Source organism: Dermochelys coriacea, chromosome 10 (genome assembly GCF_009764565.3).
Source record: "Dermochelys coriacea isolate rDerCor1 chromosome 10, rDerCor1.pri.v4, whole genome shotgun sequence".
Classification (NCBI taxonomy): domain Eukaryota; kingdom Metazoa; phylum Chordata; order Testudines; family Dermochelyidae; genus Dermochelys; species Dermochelys coriacea.
Genome location: NC_050077.1, coordinates 69,738,074 through 69,762,112, shown reverse-complemented (window position 1 = coordinate 69,762,112; position 24,039 = coordinate 69,738,074). Strand labels below are relative to the sequence as shown.

General features: G+C 39.7%; 1 protein-coding gene across 4 annotated transcripts in view; it reads left to right on the top strand.

Annotated features, from left to right (window-relative positions):
- The window catches only part of ARNT2 (aryl hydrocarbon receptor nuclear translocator 2), a 137,247-nt gene that overhangs the window by 95,736 nt on the left and 17,472 nt on the right, over nt 1-24,039 (top strand). For all 4 annotated transcript variants that reach the window (XM_038420184.2, XM_043493641.1, XM_043493643.1 and 1 more), the window contains exons 12-15: nt 5,171-5,322; nt 16,066-16,138; nt 16,317-16,440; nt 22,488-22,587. In XM_038420184.2, coding sequence (XP_038276112.1) covers nt 5,171-5,322; nt 16,066-16,138; nt 16,317-16,440; nt 22,488-22,587 — 449 coding nt within the window. The remainder of the gene's footprint in view (nt 1-5,170; nt 5,323-16,065; nt 16,139-16,316; nt 16,441-22,487; nt 22,588-24,039) is intronic.

The following is a 24,039-nucleotide window of genomic DNA, read 5'->3' as shown; positions in this document are numbered from 1 at the left end:
AGATGATTATCTATTTAAAGCATGGCACAAAACTAATTAAACCCCATAAAACCTGTATGAGGAAGATAATTGATACAATATTATTCCCATTTTATAGACTGTGAATCTGCAACTCAGAGATTATGTCTGTGCTGCAATCAGAAGTGTGATTGCAGCATGGGTAGATATACCTGGGCTAGCTTTGATCTAGCGAGCTTGCTAAAAACAGGGGAGAAGTTCCAGCATCATGGGCTAGCCACCCAAGTACAAGCCTGCCCAGGACCCTGGATACATACTTGGATGGCTAGCCCATGCTGCTGCTTGTGCTGCTGCAGCTTCACTGCTATTTTTAGTAAGCGAGCTAGATCAAAGCTATCTTGGGTATGTCTACACATACTGTAAACAGTCGCACATCTTGACTGCAGTGTAAACATATCCCGAGACACCCAATCCAGCTGCCATGGAAGTTAATGAATAGGCACTCGGTGACTTCAGTGGGAGTTAGATCAGACCAAAAGGGCCTCCTGATGCTGCATCGTTGAAGTCGGGGGACTCCATTGGAACTATTGACTCCATTGACTCCATCGGAACTATTGACTCCATTGGAACTATGCATGTGCTTATAGTTATTTATTAGCTTTAAGTATTTTGATGGATCAAGGCCTAAGTGTCTTGTTCAGGGTTCACACAGCAAGCTGTTGGAAGAGCCAGAGATTAAAAGTGTGGCGTTACAGGCCTTGCATCCCAGGTTCAATCCACTAAATCATTTTGCCTCTATCTTTGGTGGAGAATTCCTTCTTTGAATATTCAGTACAGTAGCAATGCAATCCAGGCTATTTCCATCAATGACTAAAAGACTGAATTAAACAATTTATCCGTACAACAGATGGTTTTCATTTCCGAAGAATCTTTTTGTTTTTTGTTATTAGCTTTGAATCTTCTTGTGTTATCGTGTTTGTGTGCACTGTTTTAAGACAGTTCAGGTTTTTCCCACCAAAGACTTCCATGCTTTATATATTATTACAAAGTTAATATTTGTTTATTTCAGATCGCAGAGCAATAGATCATTACAGTTTGTTTTGTTATTGGTAGTTTGGCCTTAAGAATTTTTTTTTATTAAAATGGTAACTATTATTTCCAGTGAACTTTGTTTAAAATCCTCGGTAAAGTTGACATTTTTAAATTGCTGATGCTGTCAAAAGCAGGTTGGTGCATAGCAGAGTGAGAGAGATTTGCAGTTGTTGGTTGATTGCCAGCATCCATCTCAGAGCCTTTACTTCCTTGAGAAGATAAATTCATTCATCAGGGTGGGAAAATTAAGCCGGAATGATATGTTCTCAAGGCCAAGAACAACAAATAGAGTTCTGTATCAGAAAGTTCCCGAGGACAGCTATCTAATATCCACTAGGAAAACGTTCAGAATGGACACTAACACAAGTTCTGTATTCTTTACAGTGGGTGTGGTGGTAGAACATTTGTTGATAAAAGGATATGGTTTATTGGATTGAAACTACAAAAGGATGTATTTTAAGTAAAACATTAACCCTGAACGTCAGTAGGATGAACAGGTTTTATTGTTCTGGGCATAGTCAGTAGGATGAAAAGATTTTATTATTCTGGGCATTCCTGAAGTTTGTGTCTCTTCTTTATGTTCTGTCTATGTAACCTGGGATCCAGTGGATCAATTTAAAATAGAACCTCTTGAAAAAATCAGGTTAGAGCAATTCTCCCTCCGCAACTGCTTGTCAGCAGCCACATGGAGTAAACACCAGGTTTCTTCCAAACCTGTTAGCAAAGTCAGGCTACAGACTACTAATAAACAAACCAATCCTAATGGGTGAGGATTAGGATTCCCCTATGGAGTGCAGCGTTTATTTGCGCAGAATTTTCTTCCTTCCTGAGGCATTACATGACCTAGCCTGCTGTAAAACTGCAGAAAATAATTGCAAGTGGCCCAAGTAAGTTTCAGCTGAATGCCTTAGCCAGATCTCAAGAAACATTACATTTCTTCTGAATTAGACCCAGACCATCAGATAATGGACAAGACATAACATGATCACAGTGCAGCTAGGTGAGGAAAGGTTCTTTAGGAAAAGGTTGAGAACCCCTGGTCTTTCTGAGCCCGCCGCCCCCCCCCCCAACATGCTATAAAAATTCCACAGCCCAGCTGTGCCACAACAACTGTTTTTCTGCATATAAAAGCCAGGGCTGGCATTAGTTAAGGCCTAGCAAGCAGGGCAATTGCCCAGAGCCCGATGCCACAGGGGGCATCGCAAAGCTAAGTTGCTCAGGCTTTGACTTCAGTCCCACGTGGTGGGGCTCAGAGCCCCAAGCTACAGTCCTGCGTGGTAGAGCTTTGGCTTTCTGCTCTGGGCCCTAGCGGGTCTAACACCAGCCCTGCTTGGTGGCCCCCCTGAAACCTGCTCGCAGCCCCCCAGGGGCCCCCGGACCCCTGGTTGAGAACTGCTGCTTTAGACCTTATTTGTCTAGTTTATTTCTGTTTAAAAGTCAGTTGTACATGTCACATTGAGAGATGGGCCCAAGCCAAAAATTTGGATCCAGATCCAAGCTTTCGAGAGAGTTCATGGGGTTGGGATCTGGGATCTGATGGTCCATTCTGGGATCATCTGTTGTTTCGTTATCAAAGCCTCATTGTGTCCCCTGTAAGACAAAGTTCCACTCTTGTGACAAATTCTTCCTTTATTTTACACACACACACACACACACACACACACACACACACACACACACACACACACACACACACACACACACACACACACACAACTACCACTGACTTCAGTGGAACTTGTGCAATCAAGGGTGGAACTTTGGTCCTATATTACCAAACATCCCAATTCTGGTTTAGATATAAGCACGTAGGCCCTACAAACTATTAACTTGTTACTCTGTCTTTGTCACAAATACCTTAAGTTGTATTATAATAGAGCACTATTCGTGGTGTTAGTTCCACTATAAGCATAGCCTGTCTTCCACCCCTCCTCCTTGTGAAATTCTTGGCACATTACCATGCCAATTATTCAGTCTTAGAGATGTCTTTTGTCTTGATTTATTGTTTTGCCTGTTTGTTTGTTTCCAAGTCTCATTATAAGATGCAAGTCATACCAAAACCCAGAGAAGCTATATTTTTTCTTCGAGCAGTTGCAGACATATTTTCCTCTCAGTTGTTCATGCCTAGCACACTGGAGAGAGAGACAATTTTCCCTGCAGCAGTACCAGTCGGGGCAGTGTGCTCACCCTATACCTCCTCGTGGTTTTTTGTCTCTGCCTTTCAGTTTTCTGTGATTATTTTATCTTGTCCCCATCACGTCCTTCCTGTCTTTTTCTGGAACTTAAGTTAAACATTTTCCTCTCTGTAGTTTTTGTTCTTAGTGCTGGGTTTCTTACTCAAGGGTTTTCTTGGTAAAGTTTTGTAATGTTCTTCCTGATTTCTAATCTCATCTTTATTCCTATTACTTTGTACAGGTTTAAACAGTACTTTTTTATTTCTACATTCAAATCTCTTTTGTTTCTTTTTCCGCCCTCTGGAAATTGTCTCACCTGTTTAGTGGGGTGACTGTGGAATTTCATCATCTTTATCCTGGCCAATATTTTCCTGCCGGTGCTTATTCATGAGATCAGTGTTTGAATTCTTCCTCTTGGGATTTCTTCAAAGCTCTTAATCATTTATTGAAGAATTGTTATGTTATATGGGAGTTTAAAAAGCTGGATAAATTCAGTGCTGTTCTATACCACTTTTTTTTCCTTTATTCCTTTCTAAAAATGATGGTACAATGGAGACAAAACCTGAAATAAACTATTATTTTTGTGCCTACCTACATACAGGAAAGCGATAATAAGAAATAGGCAAAATTTAAAAACATTCACTGTTACTGCTAAGAACAAGTGAAAGAAAATCCAATGGAAGATTTGGCTATACAAGGAATACAGGAGCAGAGCCAGATCCTCGGCCCCAGCTAATGAGCAGAACAAAGGAGACTTAAAAATACCCTAAAGTCAGTTGACTTCAGTTGATTTTCCAGCTTAAAAAGTGACCAAAGACCCTGTGGTTGTGTATCAATAAGTCCCTGTGGTGTGCTCTTTCTCAATACTCAAGGATTTACGCATGTGACTTCCTCACATGTTGAGATAAGAATGGGCGCTTCTTGAGAGAGAGAATAGATTTTTGAAGTACCTTATATTTGTGTGGTGTTGTTCATGGGTATCACAAGAGGGAGTATACAATGTGTTTGGAGCCTATAGATAGATTGCGTCTGAACACGTGAACATGAGAACAAAGAATCTTCCAACCCAGAAGATAGGCAGATATGTCTTGAGTGTCCACACATCAAAAGACATGACTGTAATGAACAGTTGTATGAGCTCCAGCTGCTTTGACTGTGCTGTCTTTCAAAAACATCCAAGGAGAATGGATGTAGCCTAGGGATATATTGATAGACTTTACCCAAGGGGATATGGGAGGTGGACATTCAGGAATTTAAATGGCCATAGACACACATTCAGACAGAGGTACTTCAGAATCAGATGCTTTGGCATGCCACGTCTGACAGAAAATTTTAAACATTGCAATGGAAGCGTGTCTGAGTTCTAGCATGTTTGAAGAAAAGCGAAGTACATTTCCTAAGTATCCCTTCCTCAGAGTTTTTGCTTAGCTATGATACTAAAGTGTGAGTGGTGCAATGCAAATATAACAGGTAGCCAGGCAGCCAAGTGGAATTGTAAGTAGTCAGACAACCTAATGAAAATTAGTGTTTTCTCTTGGCATTTGTTTTGTACATTTTGTAAAGTTTGTTTTCTGATTATTTGTAAATATTCATCTGATAAAAGATGCTGTGGTTTTATTTCTCTCATAATATATTTTGATATATGTTCCATGTTAAAGCCTTGTTGTAATGTCTTCCCATTGGGATAAAGACACAGTCCATTGGTCTTTATATGTGAATTGGAAGAGGGTATTTTGAAATCCAGGATATGTCAGTTTTGTCCTTAGCGGCTAATTGAAAACACAGAATGGATTTGGGTTGTTGGGTTTATGTAAAGAATACATCCAAATTGCATCTGTATCTTTGCACAGTTTCAGTATGAAATCTACTAGTTATTGGTGGCATATTATTTGTTTCTACATCAGGTATCAGTCAGCTGTCTCTAACCTTTACAAAAACTTTTTTAGGTTGTTAAACTGAAGGGCCAAGTCTTGTCAGTGATGTATCGTTTTCGTACCAAAAATCGGGAATGGATGTTAATCAGGACCAGCAGCTTCACTTTTCAGAATCCTTATTCTGATGAGATTGAATACATCATTTGCACCAACACTAACGTTAAGTATGTGCTTTTCATGGATCTTGAAATGCTTTTTTTTAAAGAATTTAATCTAAAAACATGTTGTTATAACCAATGTAAAAACTCCAGGTCAGGTTCTCGTAGTGGCTTATTTCCAGTTGCATTCATTTATCCTTACCCCCAAACTATAGTCAGGTTGTCTACAATACAAGTTCTCATAAATAAATGTTTCTGTTTAACATATATTGCCGTATACGATGTGTCATTAGCATATGGGTGCAGCACAGATTAAAACAAATAACTATAACTCATGAAATCAGAAAAGCCCAACCGGCTTGATCCAGCCTGTATTGAAGGCTAGGATAAGGCCTCCAGCAGCACAATATCTGCCAAGAGCAGTATAGCTTAGAGAATTAATAATAAGGGTTGGCGATTTTCACCTCTTGGTAGCTAGTCCAAATCCAGTTCAATTCAGTTGTGAGACTGGAGAAAAGTTAGCCCAGTTCAAAAGCCAAAAGGGAAAGCTGCAGAGCTGCTTAAAGGAATGGCAAGCTCATGTAAACAAGTTTCCTGCCTCTTGTGTGCTATAACTGTGTACATGTCCTAGACCTGTTCCTCCTCTCCTTGAGACATCCCTATGACCTTGCAGCCAGTGGCATTTTGCTAGAGTAACTCCTGAATGGACCATGGTAGGAGACGGTTGGCACTTACTTGGGGGTAAAGGTTACAAAGATGAACAGCTCCTTTGATTCTTTTCATTGGCAGGATCACAGCAGCAGCTTATGTTAGGTTGGCATCTTAATGCCTCCCCAGTCGTTTAGAGCCACGTGCTCAAATAACTGTGAGTCTAAATTATTCTGGGCACAATCTGTGACTGTTCCCATGAGAGAGGTTTAAGATGTTTAATCCCTAAACTGGTGTTGTAGAGCTGCTTCCAAAGAAGTTCTCCTAAGAATCCAGTGCAGCCTAATTCACGGCATAACCTCATAACACAGACTATCAGAGCCAGCAGCTGCAGAAGCTAACATGAGATGTTTTCTTCTGTTATGGATCTTTTTCCAACAAAATAATAATCTGATATTTTAAAAAGTGCTTTGGACTAAGCTGGGTGGTTTTTTTTTAACAAGTTTAAAACTCAAAGGGAAAGTTGAGATCTATGTTACAATCCTGTTAGAATGTGTTACGGAGATCTCAAACAGGCACTTAACTAATATAGATGGGCATTGATAATTTCACCATCACAATCAACTCTCCTCTGGCTTTGCATTTTATAAATATGGTAAGTGTTCTTCCTCTGTTTCAACTATCACCCTATATTCTATCTTGTTGCTTAGGCGAGCGTTTTGACAATGACACAGACTTGGACAGTAAGGATCACTTGTAACCCAGCCTCACCCTCAGTATGCCCATTTTTGCATATCCTGCTTGTTAGCCTATGCACCAGAGTTTATAAGGCTTGTAACTTGATTATGAGTTAAACTCCCATAGTGCCCTGGGAAGAAAAAATGCTAGTTTGCTAAGAATTACCAGAAAGATGTAACCTTTACAAGAATTGTTCAGGAAAGAATATTGTTTTTGTAGTGTCCTAACAAATAACTATAATGTTAACTTAAGTCAGCAAAAATCTGATGTGCCAGACAGATAAACAGATGTTCAAATGTCCTTGAAATTTATGGGCAAAAATAATGTTGTTTAAAAATAAGTTCCTCTGTGAAAAAAGAGGACATAAGTTACAGTGAAAATATACAAAGTCCTATAAATGTACCAAATTGTAAGCTAACTTCAGAACTGTGTCAAACAGTGTAAGTTGTTTGTGATCAGGCTGCAAAAAGGGTTTTTTACAGATTGAGGTATGCACTGTTCTGTTATGCACTGACCTAACACTACTTAAAATAAATGGTTAGAATTGGCTCTGAGGTCTCTTTAGTTGCCAACTAAAACTCTTATTGGTAACATATCAACCGTGCCTGAAAAAAAGGACATTCTACCCATTTGGAGCAAATAAATCTTGTTTATTGAAATCAAGGAGCTGGTTATTCAGCTGCCTCATTTGCACACCCAAATATTTATGTATGGGGGTGGAAAAGATGCACACCCATACTTTTGCACATAATCATTTGCATATATAAAAACAGGCATGCAAAATTAGAGACAATTGCTGATAACTGGATGCCAACTGAAATAATTGGCTTTTGTTTCCAGAGTCCAGAGATCTAAATTTTGACCTATAAATTAAGTAATGTTGACTATTGTGCCATATTTTCCTTTTCAAGATACCTTGGCTCCCTAGCACAGACTGGGATGAATAAAATTGTACCAGTATCTGGATCCTGTCATATCTATCCTTACTTGGTTTTAAAAACAAACCAGAGATGTTGCCCTAATAAGGAGATTGGGTGCTGTTAGTTCGACAGATGATGTTTCCACGTTATCTCTTATACAAAATGAAATTGCTAAATATGTTTTGCCTTCCCTCCTTTTTTGGAGAGCTGTGACACGATAAAAAAAAACTGTTGATTTGGGTTTTTAAAAAAAAAAAAGTTTGTAAATTTAAGTACTAGATTAGAAGGAACAGAACATCTATCTGTGTTGTGTTCAACTGACTTATTTTTTCTTTTCCCCATTTCCTCTCCCCTCCATACACATATGCACAGTGCAATTCTTACTTTTATGTCTCACTAGCTATTGCTATGCTTCACCTATGTATGAATATATTATTTTCTGGATACTTTGGGGAAAAGTCTCAGCTTGAGTAAATAGTCATAGCTCTACCAACTTCTGCTCCCTTGCCATTTGTGTATGTATATGACGCTCACCTTCTGAAGGGCAGCTTTTCAGAATTAGCCTCTGATTTGCATGCCCATTTTTTTGCATGTCTAATTGTAACTGAATCAGTGGCGGTTCATCTCTTGCATGCACAGATGGTTAATTTGCAAATGGACACTGGGCCCAACAGGCTGATTTACTTGAAGACACAGAGGGTGCATATTCTCTTTTACAGATGCAGTCAACTGTGTATGCAAAATCAGAAGCAGGTTTTGATTTGTGTATACATTTTATAATACATCTAGCACCATAGTATATTGGCTTAAGATTGCTTAAAAATTTGGCCATAATTATTTGTTTGAGACAAGGGACAAGGTAAACATATGTTTAATTCTATTCTATATTTCAACATATCCCTTTTAAAATCCTAGTTTCTATGTCTGTCTGTCTATATCTTTAAGCAACTGGATATGGCAGTTGTCCACACAACAAATATGCCCCCTGGGCTTTCTCATTTAAAGAGTATCTGGAAATGTTGAACAATAATAGGTTGAAAAGGGCCTTTACAACTCTGCATTTTCAAACTATGCAGATGGCTTACCTGGCAAGGAGGTATGCAAGTATTGTGAGACCATAATTGTCTTTGTCTGTGTAGGTCTTGTCAGATTGAAGATTTATACATGCTCTACTTTCTTAAAACCTCTGTGGTCACCTGAAAAATAAGTGGTTAGCCCCATTCCTGCTCACATGCGTTTTACCTCACCAGCTTAAAAACTAGAATACTGGTTATGTAGTGAAAATGTTTTGATGGTCTGTGCTGTGGCCCTGTTTGCCTAATCAGCCACAAAAACAAGAAAAAAGTATGTGACTTAGCTTAAATAATATATTTCTAACCCTTGTTGTTTTATTTTTAAAATTTCTTTTAGGGTGATAATTTTAAAGCTCTTGGAGGAAGGATTTAACTTGTGGGGCTTTTTTTTCTTTTTTTTTTTTTCCTCTTCATTTTAAAATTTGTATTCATTTTACGGAGCTGTGTTTAGTTTTAAACCATGTATTTATGTTACAAGCACTCTGACCTAAGACTGATGCTATATTAATACATTTGATTTGATATATAGATATATGTTGATAAATAGCTATCAATTGAATTTAGAGAGAAGTCTGTTTTGCCTGCCAGTGATCTCTATTAATAGAAAGGTTTCATTTTGTGTTGCCAAGTGAATGCAGTTTGTTTTCCAAAGAAGACTGTAGAGGGCAGTGGTGGTCATGGTTGTTTTTTAGAATATTGTTTTGGAACTTGAAGCAGTTGACTTTCCCAACTTCGTTTCTGTGTGGAAGGATAATTAAACTTGGGTTCAAATGTTTATTTATTACCTTGCCAAAAAAGAGAAAGATTAGCTTGGTTTCTTTTGGATGTAATCATCCAAAAGAAACTTCCTGCAGAAATGAAGTATTTAATGTTTAGCATTTGTACTGTGTTCAGCTGAAAAGGAAACCACTACACGTCACCTCACCACATCACCTTCCTCTTCGAGTTCCAGAAAAAATTGACTAACATTTATTTAACGCACAGGTTGAGGTGCTTTTGAATGAGCCCATCTACCCTGAGATGAATGAATAGTTTCTTAATTTTGTATGTACATAGAGAAGAAATGGGTTGTTTCCTAACCTTTAGAGATCTTGATGTTTTCATTTTTCATGAACCCGATTGGATTATTGTGTGTATTGATGAATCCGGGACTTCTGTTGGTGTTGAAATATTTTAGTGGTAGAGTTGCAGTCCTCCGAAGGATCTGATGCAGGTTGCTACCAGAGGCAGAATTCTGGCTGAATCAATGGACAGCTCTGGTATGGTTGATTATTGCCTCTGATTAAAGTGCAATAGAGTAGACCACTTGTGAAATCAGCTGTTTCAGTGAGATTCTAGCCCATGATAGTGAAGATAGCAAAACCTTATTTTCAAAGTAGTAATTGGGACTATGGTCATCAGTTACTAATAAAAATAGACTAGGGATGATATCTCAAGTCTGCATCTACTCATTTCTCCCCAAAAAGAAAATTGCCCACTCTAAAGTTTGAATTCTTCTTGACCACTTTGAAGCCAGGACAATAAGCTGGTTACTCCAGAGTTTATACAGAGAGACACCCGTATTCAACTAGAAAATTCTCCAATTTCAAAAGGAAACTTGTATAGAGTCTTTTATTCCAGTATTTGCTTAGATAAATCAATGTTAGCGATTAAATCCTTCAGGTTCACAGAATATCCTCAGCACAGTGAGAGGTTTTCACAGGGACTCCCATTGTGAGCCAGGAATTCTAGCAGTTACCTGGGGAATTCTCAGTTGACCCAGACAATATTCCACTTGCTATGTAGGGTATCATCTTTTGAACCAGAAAATTCATCTTTCATTGCTTCCTCTAAGCCGTGCATGCTAAAATCAAAAGCAGGGTCAGTTTTGGCTTTCACTTGCAAACCAAAACAAGAGGATTGAATTTTTCCAAAACCATTCTGGCTTGTCCCATTGTTACACATCTGATCTGGAAATCTAATGACTAAAGGGATCTATATGTAATAATCATCCATTCAAAAGGGCAGCAGTAGAAGTAGAAGGAGTATCTAAACCAGTCTCAACAACAAGATTCAACTGTGCCTAGTTTGGATGTTCTCTGAAACATTGCATATTTTCTTAAAGAGCTAAAACCACATTTGATATTAATACTTGCTAAAAATGAGAAACCCAACCCACTTTTAAAAGTAAATTAGAACTGAGTAGTACAGTTCAATGAACTTAGTACAGTACAATGCAATGCAGAGAAGATGCATTTAAATATTTGTTCTTTATACTTAGTTGAATTTTGTACAGTTTGCCTTGTAAGCAAATATTGATCTAGTCTGGTACATATTTTGTATTGTAGGTTAACAAATGCTACTGATGAGTATCTTCAAATAGAGACAGGCGGCGGAGTTCCAGGTTAGACAAGTGCTGGCAAACAAACAGAGCTAATTAAATATGCTATTTTGTTTGACTCATTTGTATATCTATGGCTGAATCAAGAGAACACACTTTATACTTAATAGAAGAGACCTAAAGTACTGTTTATTGACCCACGCACCATATAGTCAGTAATAAAAACAATTGAAACAATGTAATTAGCTTTCACGTTAACAACACAATTTAATGGGTTTTTATCGTCCAAAGAATGGTGTTTCGAAAAATTTCCCCATATATTTTCAGTGATTAAATTGCTTCCTGGAGTTTTGTTGGAAAAGCATGTATTTGCTTACTGAATAAATAATTCCTTTTCATAAAGTAGTGGGTTTTTTTAGACATACTCATTTTCTATTTGATAAACTATTAATGAAAATTCATGGCCCAAGGAATACTTGGGAAATACCTTTTCTGTTTGCTCGATATGGTACAAAAATGATTCTTTATTATATAGTGTATGTCTCCAGCTGTTTGGGATTTGAATCTCTGATTCAAGTTCTTGATAGTAAAGGACAGCTTTAAAATATGGTTTTGATAAGGATCTAACTTTTTAGGGCCATAGCCCAGAATTTATCCAGATAGTTGAGGTCCATCTCCCTGGTATCTTGAACCCCTTTTTTTTCCACCACTACTACCCCATCCATCTGTAATATCTTCCAGTTTGAGGGAAAGGCCCAATGGTTTGCAATTCCTGTCTATGAAGTCTCGTTCTTCTTCAGGAGGAGGCCAGGGGCATGCTACCACCAAAACACTGGATCTTATTTACAGGTGGCCTACTTTCCTATCAATCCAATTCTGGTCTTCCTGTCACCTCTATCTCACAGCCTTGGTCTGTCTTCCTGTGAAAAATATCCCTGATGGCTGGATAATAGGTCATAGTAAGGGTTAGACCACAGTGGATAGGTCAACTGCCTTTGAGCCTCTCATGCCATAAATAGCATCACTAGATGTGACCAAGAGACAGAAAGGAACCATTAGCAGAACTAGTACAAGCCAAATTTGCCTCTAATTGTCTTAAGCCATCAGAAGCCAAAACAAATCGGATAAATGCTGATACTCTGTAGAAACAGTATTAATTTATGGACGGTTTTCAGCCTGCAACATTTGGTGTCATTGACAAATGTTCCTCTCCTGCCTTTAAGAGGCGAAAGGTTAAAACAGAACTGCCCTGAGACTACTCAGATCCTTCACCTCAGACCAAATCCAAATACTTGTTATGGGTGAGTGAAGTGTTCCTCCAAAGCCCTCACCTGAGAAATCCCCCAAGGCTCAATCTTCTTCCTTATATTATTCAGCATCTACATAAAGCAGTCAGCAGAGCCATTGAAACAACACAGGCTGAAATGACAGCAGCACCTGGACAACACCCAGCTCTGCGTCTCCTTTATGTTCAGTATAAACAGCACTGTCTGCCAGCTTTCTCAGCCACTAGCCAGAATCAGTACTTGGATGAAGATCAGCTGACTAAAATGCTATCCTCCCACCATCAAGGGCATCTGCCCTCAGATTAAGTCAGTTTGCAACCTTCCTTCTCATTGGTGTTAATCGATGCCCAAATAGCTGTGTTAGTAAAAATGCCCATTTCTGTCTGCCTGCAGCTGGCCCCCTAAAGATTGTGTTCCCATTCTAATGGTCACAGCCTTGGCTCTGGTATTGTATGCATTTATGTCCTGCAGGCTTGGTTATTGCAGTTCATAGCTAGAAATGAAGCCATTCACGTTGAAATAGTTCCGACTGGTACAAAACATAGCAGTCCATCTGCTTAGCCACATAGGTCACCAGAACACACTATCCAAGTGCTCCAGTTTCAGGACTAGCTCCTCATTAAATATAGGAGGCATCTTAGAGACTAACAAATTTATTTTGGCTTAAGCTTTTGTGGGCTAAAACCCACTTCATTGGATGCATGCAGTGGAAAATACCGTAGGAAGATGTATATACACAGGGAACATGAAAAAATGGGTGTTGCCATACCAACTGTAAGGAGACCAATTAATTAAGGTGGGCTATTATCAACAGGAGGAAAAAAACCTTTTGTAGTGATAATCAGGATAGCCCATTTCAAACAGTGGACAAGAAGGTGCGAGTAACAGCAGGGGGAAAAAATTAGCATGGGGAAATAGTTTTTACTTTGCGTAATGACCCATCCACTCCCAGTCTTTATTCAAGCCTAATTTAATAGTGTCCAATTTGCAAATTAATTCCAATTCTGCAGTTTCTCGTTGGAGTCTGTTTTTGAAGTTTTTTTGTTGGAGAACTGTGACTTTTAGGTCTCTGAAATTGAGTGACCAGGGAGGTTGAAGTGTTGAATTTTTCCCCCTACTGTTACTCCTACCTTCTTGTCAACTGTTGGAAATGGGCCATCCTGATGATCACTACAAAAGACTTTTTTCCTCCTGCTGATAATACGCACCTTAATTAATTGGTCTCCTTACAGTTGGTATGGCAACACCCATTTTTTCCATGTTCTGTGTGTATATATCTATCTTCCTACTGTATTTTCCACTGCATGCATCCGATGAAGTGGGTTTTAGCCCACGAAAGCTTATGCCCAAATAAATTTGTTAGTTTCTAAGGTGACACAAGTACTTCTCATTTTTTTTTGCTGATACAGACTAACACGGCTACCACTTTGAAACCTGTCACTAAATACAGAATCTAGTTCATGGTCTTTGTCCTAGTGCTCAAAGCCATCCATGGGATTGGTCCCTAATTATATGGGGGATCATGTGTCTCTCCATGGCTGATACCTGCCCATGACAGCTACATTCTACTGGAATCATAAACTTGTCAGCATATTAGACTTGTGAGCATAATAGAAAAAATGTTATGGCAGTGGGACCTACGTTATGGAACTCCTTGTCCAGAGAGAGAAGAAAGACCAGTAACCGTACCATGTTCAGAACTCAACGCAAAACTTCTCTTCAAATTGACTTTCCCTCAGTAAGCACCTCACACAGAAAACACACATACAATTCCAAAGATCTAGCCATACCGTTTATTCCGATTTTTTTGGGTGGAGAGAGAGAGAGAGAGGTGTTCATGTTGCTTTCTTAATTTTTGGAGATTCTCCTACTCCAGTCATGGGTGCCATGTAATAATTTAGAATAAGATTTCCAACTACCTGATTTGTGGATGCAGACAGTTAGTTAAAAGTAAAGGCTTGTGTAAGATATATTTTAGAGGGAAAATCTTGATCCTATTACAGTCTGTGGTGGGGGGTTGCTGTGGGCTTTAGCAGGATCAGATTTTAGCCCTAATGAGGAAAAACTGATTCTGCAATGGCGTTTTGCATTATAGTGGTCTGATTTCTGATCTTCTGGATGTCATAAAGTATTAGCTACCGTTGCGGGCTCAAATATTTGTGAAGTTATTACTTAGGTGCCTAAGGGTTTATATCTTTTTTAAAAACATAGTGGGTGAAGATAAAGGTGCAGAAAATACATTAATGGCTATATTAATTTAAAATATAAAAGATCTATCCATTTCTATAACTATGTTATAGAATTTGTATTAAGTATTTTGTAAAATGTTAGTACGTAAGTAAGTTACACTTAGTTAAAGCTAATAAGATTATATATTTATGTATTAGTAGTGTCCCTACAAGGCAGCATAGACAATAAATGCGTCTAATTAATTATAGTTTTCAACTATATCTGCTGGTATTTCACTAATTTGGTGTGCTTAAGTAACAGTGCCTGACACTGTGTTCCAGGGATTTACCCAGAAAATGTTGGTAGATTGTGCCGCTTCATTCATTTTTATTGAATATATCTGAAGTGATACTTACTCGTTTAAATTACTTATTTCCTTTGTTTTTCATTGTGTAAAATTACTCTTTTTCTGCCGCATTTGTCCACACATTGATTCTATAAAAGATGTCTTCTAGTATGTAAAACTAATCTATTTCTGGAGACTATCTGCTGTACAAAGCTTTGGGAAAATAAATAGAATCTGGATTGTGATATAGAGGAGAGTGGAACCAAAATTATGCTGAATGGATGGGTTATTAAGAATGGTTTTATATGCAATACATTGTCCTTTCTTTTAATTATTTCCCTGCAAAACTCTTCACATCTGTAATATGGAAGTATCTGCTTGATACATTCCTCCTCCTCCTCCACCCCAACACTCACATACATTGATATGTGACCAGACAATGTAAATAACTTCGGGGAGAGAGGGGGGAAGGAGGTTATTTAGAGAGGAAGCACGGTCCAGTGGTTCAGGCAATGGCCTAGGACTTGGCAAACCTGCGTTCAATTATGTGCTCTGCCATTGTGTGACCTTGGGCAAGTCACTTAGTCTCTCTGTGCCCCAGTTCAAGGGTATTGTGAGGATGAATATACTAAAAGATTGTGAAATGCTTTGAGATCTACTGATGAAAAGCACTATATGAGTTATATAAGTAGTAGTAGTAGTATTTTATTATTATTTTGCCATAATAATGCCATAATCTGCACAGGAATCTACGAGATTATAAAATGAGGAAATAATTTTCCCACCTGTTGATTGCTATGGGCCCGATGCTGCACCCATTCAAGCCAGTGGGCACTTTAATATTGACTTCAGCAAGTCCAGGAACAGGCCATGTGTATTGCTCTTCGCAGATTAAAGAAGTCTCATTGGCATTTTAAAAATAAATGACATTTATGAAAAAGTTGGGTGTGTAAGGAATGCAGGATACAGCCCAAAACTCCTTGGAAGTCAATGGGAGTTTTGGTGTGCAAGGCATTGTTAATGCTGTTATGCTCAGCAGGTGTGCAAGGCATTGTTGATCCTGTTATGCTCAGCAGGTGTGCAAGGCATTGTTGATCCTGTTATGCTCAGCAAGAACCGTACTGTGTTTTGATGTTTTCTCGGTAAGAAATCTTTAAAAATATTTTGGCTTTGCAGGAAATGGCTTGTCAACAAAGACTCTGAAAGCGGTTACATTTGCTATGAGAATTTAAAGGAGCGAGCTAAGCCTCTTTCTCTGTTTCTTAACTATATTTTTTGTAACTCTTATCATTTCCTCTCGAATTTGCAGACAGCTTCAGCAACAGCAAGCCGAGCTTGAAGTACATCAGAGAGATGGGTTGTCCTCCTATGACTTATCTCAGGTGATATCTCTGAATGGGTGGTTTTTGGTTTTTGGTTTTTTTTACTGGTTTCTCTGATCTTTGAAACACAAAGTGATTAAGAATCTAAACGAAACAAAAAGACACTGTGGCTACACTTGAGCTCATTGTGTCAAATATGGAAGGGGGGAATTACACTCTTTGCATGTGTCAACAACAGGTACCTGTTCCAAATATACCAGCTAACGTTCATGAGGGTGGAAAGCCCGTGGAGAAGCCAGACACTATCTTCTCCCAGGAGCAGAATCCTAGGTTTGCTGAGATGTTTGCAGGAATAACTGCTTGTAAGTGAGAGCCTCTGGTATTTAATTTTTAATACTGTCTTTGTAAGCTGTAGTCATGACCTTAAGTGCGATTACATAATATGCAAGACCCCTTTCATTTTCAGTTTAAACCAATTTTTACCGAAAAATTCCTGGGTTTTACAAAAAGTATTTTTCCATTTTTTCTGATTTTCTACTTTTCTATCATTCAAATATATTTTTTAAAAAAACGTTGTTTAGTTAGGAAAATACAATCCGTTGCATGAGATATATGTATTACGATAATACATTAGTCTCAGTATGTATATACAAAGCTGCCTGTTAAAGGAAGGCTATGTATTAGTCTACAAGATACACACAATAAACAAACAGGCATGCACGCAAGTTCTGAAGTACATGCACATCTGAACATACTGATGAATCTCACGCCTACCACATACATATTCCAAGCTGTTAGCAGGTAATGGTTTAAAGATTTGACACGCTACAATGGGAAGAAAACACAAATCTATACGTTTCAGAACACAAAGTATTCAAAAGTTTTAAGAAGATAAAAGCAGGAGAAAAGGATGAAGCTGAGTGTATGTGCTGCAAGTGGTGTGTCCCAAGTATTAAATGTAAATATATTTATAGGGGGTAGGGATAGCTCAGTGGTTTGAGCATTGGCCTGCTAAACCCAAGGTTGTGAGTTCAATCCTTGAGGGGCCATTTAGGGATCGGGGGCAAAAATTGGGGATTGGTCCTGCTTTGAGCAGGGGGTTGGACTAGATGACCTCCTGAGGTCCCTTTCAACCCTGATAGTCTATGATTCTATGAAAGGTGGATAGTTCTAAGTCTAGAGCAATAAACTATTTATTTATTCAAATGAAAAGATTCATTTGGGGATTAGAGATATTTTGTTTTCCTAAACTCAGAGGTGGCATTGTGTTTTGAGTTCTGTTTTAGTTCTGCAGAAAACCACATTGATGAACAGAATTCCCTGTCTTTCCATCCACAAAAGTAAACCCAGATATTTACCCAGAAAAATTAAGTTTTTTGCACTGATTTTCACCTGTTTTTGTTGTTGTGGTAATAAACACTGATAAATTCCCAGGGAAAATTAAATAAAATAAAAACTGAAAATGAAGGGCCCTAATAATATTACACTGTTTTGAAAGAAAAAAAGCATTGTGGCAGAGAAGTCACTAGGCAGGTGAGTCTCAAAGAACGATGCATAGAATTTGTTGGAAATAGATATTTCCGCCAAAAAGGAAGCTGAACGAAACTCAGAAGGTTAGAGGACAGGCTGATACGCTGTCCAGCTCCACTTACAATCCACCCTCTATTCTCACTTAGTAGCCACATCTTTCCCATGCAGTTTTGAAGTAGCCATCCTTTTTTCAAAGGCACACTTCTACACGCAACTCATAAAAGGAATGTAAACACGTTTAAAGATCTTCCAGCTTCTAAAATTGGAAATAACCGTCTTTCTCAGACAGTATATGTCAGTGTGGCTCATTGAGACGGATTGGAGTAGCAATGCTATTAAGACCGTGTAATATTGGCTTACAATTTAAAAAAAATCTGTTTTTGTAGATGTTGTTAGGCATAATATTTTTCCTTGTTTGTTTTTTAGGTGTTCGCTGTTCTTAACCTTCCCCACTTCCCCTAGAGTGAAGAAATTTTATTTTTGTTTTAAATAAATCAATGCGCAAGTGTCTTGCAGTGAGGGAGGAAATGACCCATTGTGTTTAACTACAGGGGTATAAGGAGATGACCTCACTGTATGAGTTTCTTATGTACAGCTTGACCTTTTCAAACTGTGAAGGCACTGTAACTTCAATATAGACTTGATATTCTGTCTCTGTTGCTGAGAATTCTGCTATTCCTGTTCATCCTTGTCTGTTTACTCTTAGAGTGAAGTCAGTGTCTGAGGCCATAAAGGGGGTCTGCTGGAAGGTAGCAAGACTCCAACCCTAAACACTGGAACAATGTTTTCCAAGCGAGAACATCTTGCTTTCTGGCTGCTTTATTGGCTAATACTCAAACAGCTCTGAACTGTTTGCGTGACTAGGTCAGGGTTAAGGTTGTAGCAAGCTGTGAGGTGAGCTCAGGAGTTCTGTTCTTGGAAATGCCATTTCACTTTTCATTTTTATCAATTTACAAGCTGTGCTTTTTTTTTTGGATGTGCTCTCTATGTGAGTATCTCATGGGAGCCATGATCAACGACTCTTTTAATGATAAAAAGGGAGGGATCTCAGTTAGAGGTGCGCTAAAGTGTCCAAAAACAATATTGACAAATGCGCATGCTGCTTGCAGACACTTGCTTTGTACTGATACTAGACTTCTTTCTCCAGTTTGGCTTATAAAAATAGTTTAGGGCTGACAAACACAGGATTGATGCGTGCCCTGCATCTGTCACACTACTTCAGCTACATGTTTTATTAAAATAAAAGACCTCATGCTTTACCCATCCATGCCTTCTGAGCAGCAGCCATTTTGACAAATAGAACTGTTTAATGTGATGCCAACATTGATCACTAGTGAGCTTTGGGGCAAGTTGGGCAATTTACCCACTCAGTGGAGAGAAGCAGGGAAAGGACGGGTGGAGGGGGGAGTCACCAGAGCCCATCCCGTCCCTACCTCCCCCTACCTGTGCTTCCCTCCTGCTTCCTGTGGGAAGCTCCACTGTACAGGCTACTCTACTCCAGGCTGTCAGCTGCTTTGGCCCCAATCTCCACTGCCCGGTCCCAGTTGCCGCATCCCAGCTCCCTCTGTGCTGATCTGCCACGGAGCCACCCCCACCGGTCCCAGCAGCGGTGGGGGGAGAGGGAGAGGTCCCATTTTTACTAGGAGGGGAGTGGAAGGGAGGGAAAGATCGTAGCCAATCCTGGCCTCTCCAGTGGAAGGAGTAAGAGTTCATGGTAGGATCTCTTCCTCCCCCTGCCCCATGCTCCCCGCCCCCTGGAGAGGCTGGGACTAGGTGAGACCTCTCCCCCTTCACTCCCACTGTGGCCAAGGGGGGCCTGCCTCTCTCTCCTCCCCCACCCCCCCCATCCATTGTGCCCCTGGAGTCTGTGCCAGCGGTTGGCCTGAAGTGTAAGGTGTAGAGTGCCCTAATGTGTTGCGCTCAACTGCCCCATGTAAACCCTGCTGGTGTGCTCTAAAAGGTACCTAGTTTACCAGCATGGTCTATATGGTGCAGGTAGAGCCCAGCACGTAAGAGCACTCTACGGTTGCCTTGTGGCCTGGGTGGTAAATCTAGCACCACAAACCCCACAGGAAACCGCTGCCGCCTCACCTCCTGCCAGATCTTGGTTGCACAGGCTGCACGTGTGCCACAGCGGCGGAGGAGAAAAATGCCCTGCTGCTAAATCCAGATTACGAATACAGCAAATCTATAGCAGTCCCCCCTAGATTTGCTGTGTTTGTGATTTGGATTTGGTCTCTCTCCCTTTCTCACTCTCACATTATATATTAAACAAACAGGCTGTGTCGGCTTCCCTACTTCGGTGGGGCAGTGCCCCCAGTTCCCCACCGCAGCGTGCTGCGGTCTGGGTATTGCAGGAGTCAAAAGGGGGGATGTAGGCCCTGGTTGGGGAAGAGTAAATGAGTAACTAGTGAGGGTATGGGGATAGAAAGGAGGGGGATTTTGAGCCTAGCAGACCTGAGGGCACCTGGCAAAATACCAGTGGACAAGCAAGGATGTGTTTATTGCTGTGCTATCAGGGAAGAGCTGAGAGGCAGAGGGGGAAAAGGCAAGAAGCGGAGGGCTGGATTCTGAGGTGTGACTAGAGTACTCAGCAGAGCTCAGGAGGGAGCAAAGTTTCTGTTTAAGCCACTCACAGTCCTCAGTAGCTCAGCACCTGGAAGCTAGTTTTAACTGCATCTTCTGCCAGTGGTCCCCAGAAGCTGTTTTGGCAGCTGGTGATAGCAGGAGCATAGGGATACCTTGGCCATCCCCTGTGCCACTCTCTTGTGCAATTCTGTGACACCTGAGGAATTCCCCTTCAGAGAGGGAAACCTCCAGTTGGCTGAAGACAGCCAGTTGTAGAGTATCTAGAGCAGCTTCATGTCGCAGAGCTGCTGCAGCACATCCAGGGATCCATCTGACCCACTCTTTCTAAATACAGAGAGGATGATCACCAAGAGAGGATCAAGTGAAATCAGAGGAAAAGGAGGGACGTCCCTGGTTTATAGAGTTGTCAGAGGAGTGTGGCAGCAGACTGTCATGAAAAGATCAGCTTTTTGCACTTAATGGTGATGAGGGAAGATAGAGAGGAGGTGGAAGAGGAAAGGTGGAGCCTTTACATTGTTAAAGGGGAATGGAGGGTTGCCAGTAGCTTTGGCAGTTGTAGCTGTATAAACAAGCATTGCAGAGCGGAGGTTCTATAGTTTACTGAGATTTTCAGATTTCTTAGTGGATTCTCAGAGCAGAGACCTTCTGTTCCTTCTCAAAGTACCAGCCAAGATAGTTAGCAAAATATAAATTCAAAGTTGATTCATGCTTTATCCCAGTCATGGTACTATTAAGAAATCTACTGGTGAGTGTGTATGTTAGAGGGCTGCCTCTATGCTGATCTGCAGAGGATATGAGTTCTTACATCTCCCCGCCAGGGGAGGGGAGGAGAGAGAGATAAAGCTCAAGCTTTAGCAGCTCATGCCTTTAGTTCTGGAGGTCCCTGGTTCAATCCCTGGTGTGTCAGCTGTTAGAATTACACAGGAGAACTTCCTATTAAAAATGTGAATGGCCATATTTGCCCTGCATTGTTTTAGCAAATGAAGAGACTGATCACAAGAGTAAATGTGTTTATTACAGTGTAAGAAGAGAATATAAAAGTCAATGGAATGTCTGTATGCTTCTCATTTACAGTGCCTTTGTATGATTATGCTAATCTTTAATTCCATTGGGACACAGCCTAGTTCATGGCCTGCTCAAGCCAGTTTGTTGTCAGAGTAAAGAAAGTAAGCTTCACTGTGTCCCAGAGAGATTCAGTTTTGCTTTAAATTACTGCTTACATATCTGATCTGCAGACCTCACAGAGACAAAATTCCTACTGAGTAAAGTGGGATTAATCTGTATTTAAGGGGCTACAGATCAGCCTGATTTGTGAGCAAAATTCCACCATAATGCCTGAAAGAACCAGGACTATAACTCCCATTACTGCTGAGGGGAGTAGATTGTAAGCTCTTTGGAGAAGGTACAGCTTTTTGTTCTGGTTGTACAGTGCCGAACACAGGTTAGTCTTAGCTGCTATAGCAATACAAATAAGTAATACTGTATTAACAACAATAGTAGTGTTGTCTCACACCCAGCAGATTATCCAAAACCTGTGCACCCCGCTATAAAAAACTGAGGAGGCCTTTTCTTTAGAAGACTGTTTAAAAAAAAATTAATAAAAATAGCTCTCCCATACAAGGAATAAGCCTCCAGTCACTGGTTTCAGAGTAGCAGCCGTGTTAGTCTGTATTCGCAAAAAGAAAAGGAGTACCGGTGGCACCTTAGAGACTAACAAATTTATTAGAGCATAAGCTTTCGTGAGCTACAGCTCACTTCATCGGATGCATTTGGTCACTGTTACCTCAGATTTATTAGCTCTGCAAGACAGGAACAGACTTTTCAATGCTGATGTAACCTTAGACCACACTGAATAAGCCCGAATGTCAAAGAAATATCTGTTGTTTGCGTCCAGAAGGATATAGTCTCTTCCCAAGGCAAATGTGTAACCTCCATTAACATGAATGCAATCTCTTCTGGAAAAGAATTAATGGAATTAATAGAAAATGGTTACCTTTCTATAGAATTTTTAAGCCAACCTGTTGCATTCTGTAGCAGAGAGAGAGTTCATTATTACATCCTATGGATTGATTTAAAAATTCTATAGAAAGCACCTTTTGACCTTGGTTTAATTTCCATACAGCCCTATTGGTTTCATCCATACTGTGTTCCATAGGGCCTTCCCATAAGGGATTAAAAAGGAGAATGTTACTCACACCATGTAGTTTGTATACATGTTATTTTTTGGTGAACAAATCGTTAATTTATTTCTTCCTCTCATAAGAGTTTCTTTGTTTGTTTTTTTTTATAGCGGATAAAAAAATGATGGCCTCTGCGTCCCCGGCAGGAAACCAACAGCTTTACTCTCAGGGGAGCCCATTCCAGCCAGGGCATTCAGGAAAGGCTTTCAGGTACAGTACCCGCGGCAGCACCAATAGCTTCCATACACGAAAGGGAATTACATTTTGATTCTGTGGAGGCAGAATACAGGTAACACATTTCCTGTACAACGTGAATCATTCTTGCTTTGTGTCAGCGTGGCTCACACACAAAAGTTCATCGGGAAGAATCAGTCTGTAGGCAAGACCTATCGTAGGTCATTTTCAAACGTGTATAATTTAGATGTGTTAGTAGCTTCTGAAATATTTTTTGAGTCTACTAGCTCATACTATAGGTTTGACAGACTACTTGAAGTTTAGGAATTGGCACACCCTTGAGATTTCTGTTGCCATTGTGGTTAGATTTACTTTATTATTAGTCCTGTTTTAGTAAAGAAGATTTATGACTGTTCACTGAGTGGCCTACCTGTTAATGAAGTCTACCTGCTTGAAGGCTAATCTGTTCCTCTTTGTTCTCCTGTTGCTTAAAGTGACCAAAGAGAAACTTTCTTGAGCAACTATATTGAAATGAACTCTATTTAATGAAATCCCAAGCTATGCATGCAGGTAGCTGTTGTAACTGAGTTTGTTGTTAGGTTAATACTTTGGTCTAGCCAATGTTTTGAAAATGAAGGAATAACCATTCAAATGCAATAACTGTTGGTTATGAGGTCTATGAATTAGAAATTAAATACATGCTATAATTTTATAGCAATCAGTGTGTTCTTAACCTTGTAATTGGCAATGATATCACAAGTTTTCTTTAATTAGATCTTATATGATATTTCAACATGTAAATTGTCAGTAGCCATCTTGACATTTGGCATGTTTTGTTGTTTTTATTTTGTTGGGTTTCTTGGAAATTTAACTGTAGCTTCATTTTGGCTTGTAATCTGCCCCATCAACTAGTGGCACAAAGACAAATGCCTTGAAGAGCTCCCCTACTAGGACACCCAACTTTGGATCCAGTATAGCAATCTGGTGCAGTTCTGTTGCCCCATCTCAAAAAAGATATATTTGAATTGGAAAAGGTACAGAGAAGGGCAACAAAAATGATTAAGGGTATGGAACAGCTTCTGTATGAGGAGAGATTTCAAAGACTGGGACTTTTCAGCATGGAATAGAGATAAGTAAGGGGAGATATGATAGAGATCTATACAATCATGAATGGTGTGGAGAAAGTGAATAAGTACTTTTTCACACAACACACAGTCAACCTGTGAAACTCGTAGCGAGGGGGTGTTGTGAAGGTCAAAACTATAATGGAGTGCAAAAAAGAATTAGATAACTTCATGGACGATAGGTTCATCAATGGCTATTAGCTAACATGGGCAAGGATACAATCTCTGCTTGCCCCAGCCTTCTGTTCATTTCCTTTGAAGCATCTGGCATTGGCCACTGTTGGAAGACAGGATACTGGACTAGATGGACCATTGATCTGACCCAGTATGGCCATTCTTATTTTTTATGTCCCACATGCTCTTG